The sequence below is a fragment of the Parasteatoda tepidariorum genome, chromosome 6 (assembly GCF_982258835.1).
Source record: "Parasteatoda tepidariorum strain Cologne lab strain chromosome 6, Ptep-v5.0, whole genome shotgun sequence".
Taxonomy (NCBI): domain Eukaryota; kingdom Metazoa; phylum Arthropoda; class Arachnida; order Araneae; family Theridiidae; genus Parasteatoda; species Parasteatoda tepidariorum.
In genome coordinates this window covers 67,920,496-67,922,295 of record NC_141760.1, presented here as the reverse complement: position 1 = coordinate 67,922,295, position 1,800 = coordinate 67,920,496, and the positions used below count along the sequence as shown (strand labels likewise).

Below are 1,800 nucleotides of genomic sequence, written 5' to 3'. Positions count from 1 at the left end.
TTAAGTAAAAATCCTAACTCCTCCCAGTCTACACATGTGTACTGTGAGTTGATTTGACTAGGTCTCTTAGCTGAGCTTTGTAATGTGTTCACACACCTGCGTACATGGGTACAACAATAAATTAATGAATAAATTAAAGAAATAGATTCATCCGGGGTCATGGTGGCATTTGAAGCATCTACCTTTATGATTGCATATTAGAATGTTGAGACAGCCCTGATGCGGTAATTTTATTTACCCTACTGTAGTATTTGTTTAATAACAGTTAAGCTACTGATTTAGTTCAGCCTTTGTTGCACGCCGGTAATTAAATTAGTAATTAGATTAAATATAAGAACTTAGTTGTCTCTGCAAGGCAACACTTTTGTTAGTAGTCGTTTGTAAATAAAGGTAGGGTTTTGGGAGAGAATGATTGGTACTATCAAACAGTGTCTGCGGAAGACCCTTGGTAAAGCTTGTTTAGACACTACCGGTCTGATCACGGTTCTATGGGATATCGAAGCCGCCGTGAACAGCAGACCAATTGTTCATGAATATGCTATTACAGACGTTCCGGACGAAGCACTGACACCCTTTTACTTTCTGATGGGAAAACGACTCACAATTATCCCTTCTGGCTCATCGAGTTCAGATTCTGATTTAACACGCATATGGAGAAGTCGTCAACATTTAATGGACTCCTCTTGGAAAAGATGGCAGAGGGAGTATTTGATGGACTTGAGAACATTTCACTACGGGAAGAACCCACCTAATGGAACTAAAATCCGGGTCAGAGATGTGGTCGTGTTGCTGGAGGACGTCAAACCTCGGCACACCTGGAGGAAAGCACGCGTCGAGTCAGTGATCTTAGGCAGTGACAACAAAGCCCGTACATGCATACTGCGAGTAAATGAAGGGACAATTTCCCGACCCGTGCAGCAATTCATCACCCTGGAGGTCGACCCGGGCGGGGAGGATGTTGCAAGCGGGTAATTAAATTAGTAATTAGATTAAATAAAAGAACTTAGTTGTCTCTGCATGGCAACTCTTTTGTTAGCAGTCGTTTGTAAATAAAGGAAGATGGTGCTCTTTCAAAATATACTGAAGTTGTGTTTTAATTACGTTTACGTGAAATAACAGCCTTGTTCAGGTATTTGCACATCTACAAGTGTATTTTTTTTTATAGTTTTAAATGTTTATAGATGTTAACTGACAGCTTACATAGAAAAAAAAAACACTGATAAAAAATAAAGTTTTCAAATGTTTACTGCCCTGTTAAAATTACCTAATCATGCAGCTATTAATACTTAACAGCATAGTGATAAAGACCATGTTTTATTGCTAATTTGACAAAAAATTCATTACCAAGGCATTTTGGTAACAATTACCTGGTTTTTTGATGTTCCCATAGAGCCAAAAACACGGTTAATTTCACCATATTCTGGTAGTTTTGACCATATTTTTTCAGTGTAGATACGAAACGGTGATGAGAGTTTATATTATTTACTAATTACATTACAACACATGGTTTTAAGGTAATTGAAATCGGGAAAGTATAGAAAAAGAAAAGATGTGAATTTCTGGAATTTAATATAGAGCAATTGTAGTTCTTCCATTATTACCACTTACTGTTGGCCACAAAATCAAGTGGATGGTGGAATATAATGTGCAGATATGTGTAGATATGCAGTCCATATCATTCAAAAATATTTTATATCACGTTAGACCGTTAAAATAGACACCTTTACAAGTATTTGTGACACTTTATTAAATTTTTAAAAAAATCTTTCAGCGACACATGAGCTAAAAGGTTCATTTATG

General features: G+C 36.7%; 1 protein-coding gene across 1 annotated transcript; it reads left to right on the top strand.

Moving 5' to 3' along the window:
* Positions 1-408: 408 nt before the first annotated feature.
* Positions 409-972, top strand: LOC139425246 (uncharacterized). Its single transcript, XM_071179191.1, has one exon. The coding sequence runs from the start codon at positions 409-411 to the stop codon at positions 970-972; it is 564 nt and encodes a 187-aa protein (XP_071035292.1).
* The last annotated feature ends 828 nt before the right edge of the window (positions 973-1,800 follow it).

Excerpts from the sequence above, each read along its gene's own strand:
- LOC139425246 (XM_071179191.1), top strand. The coding sequence starts at position 409 with ATGATTGGTACTATCAAACAGTGTCTGCGGAAGACCCTTGGTAAAGCT.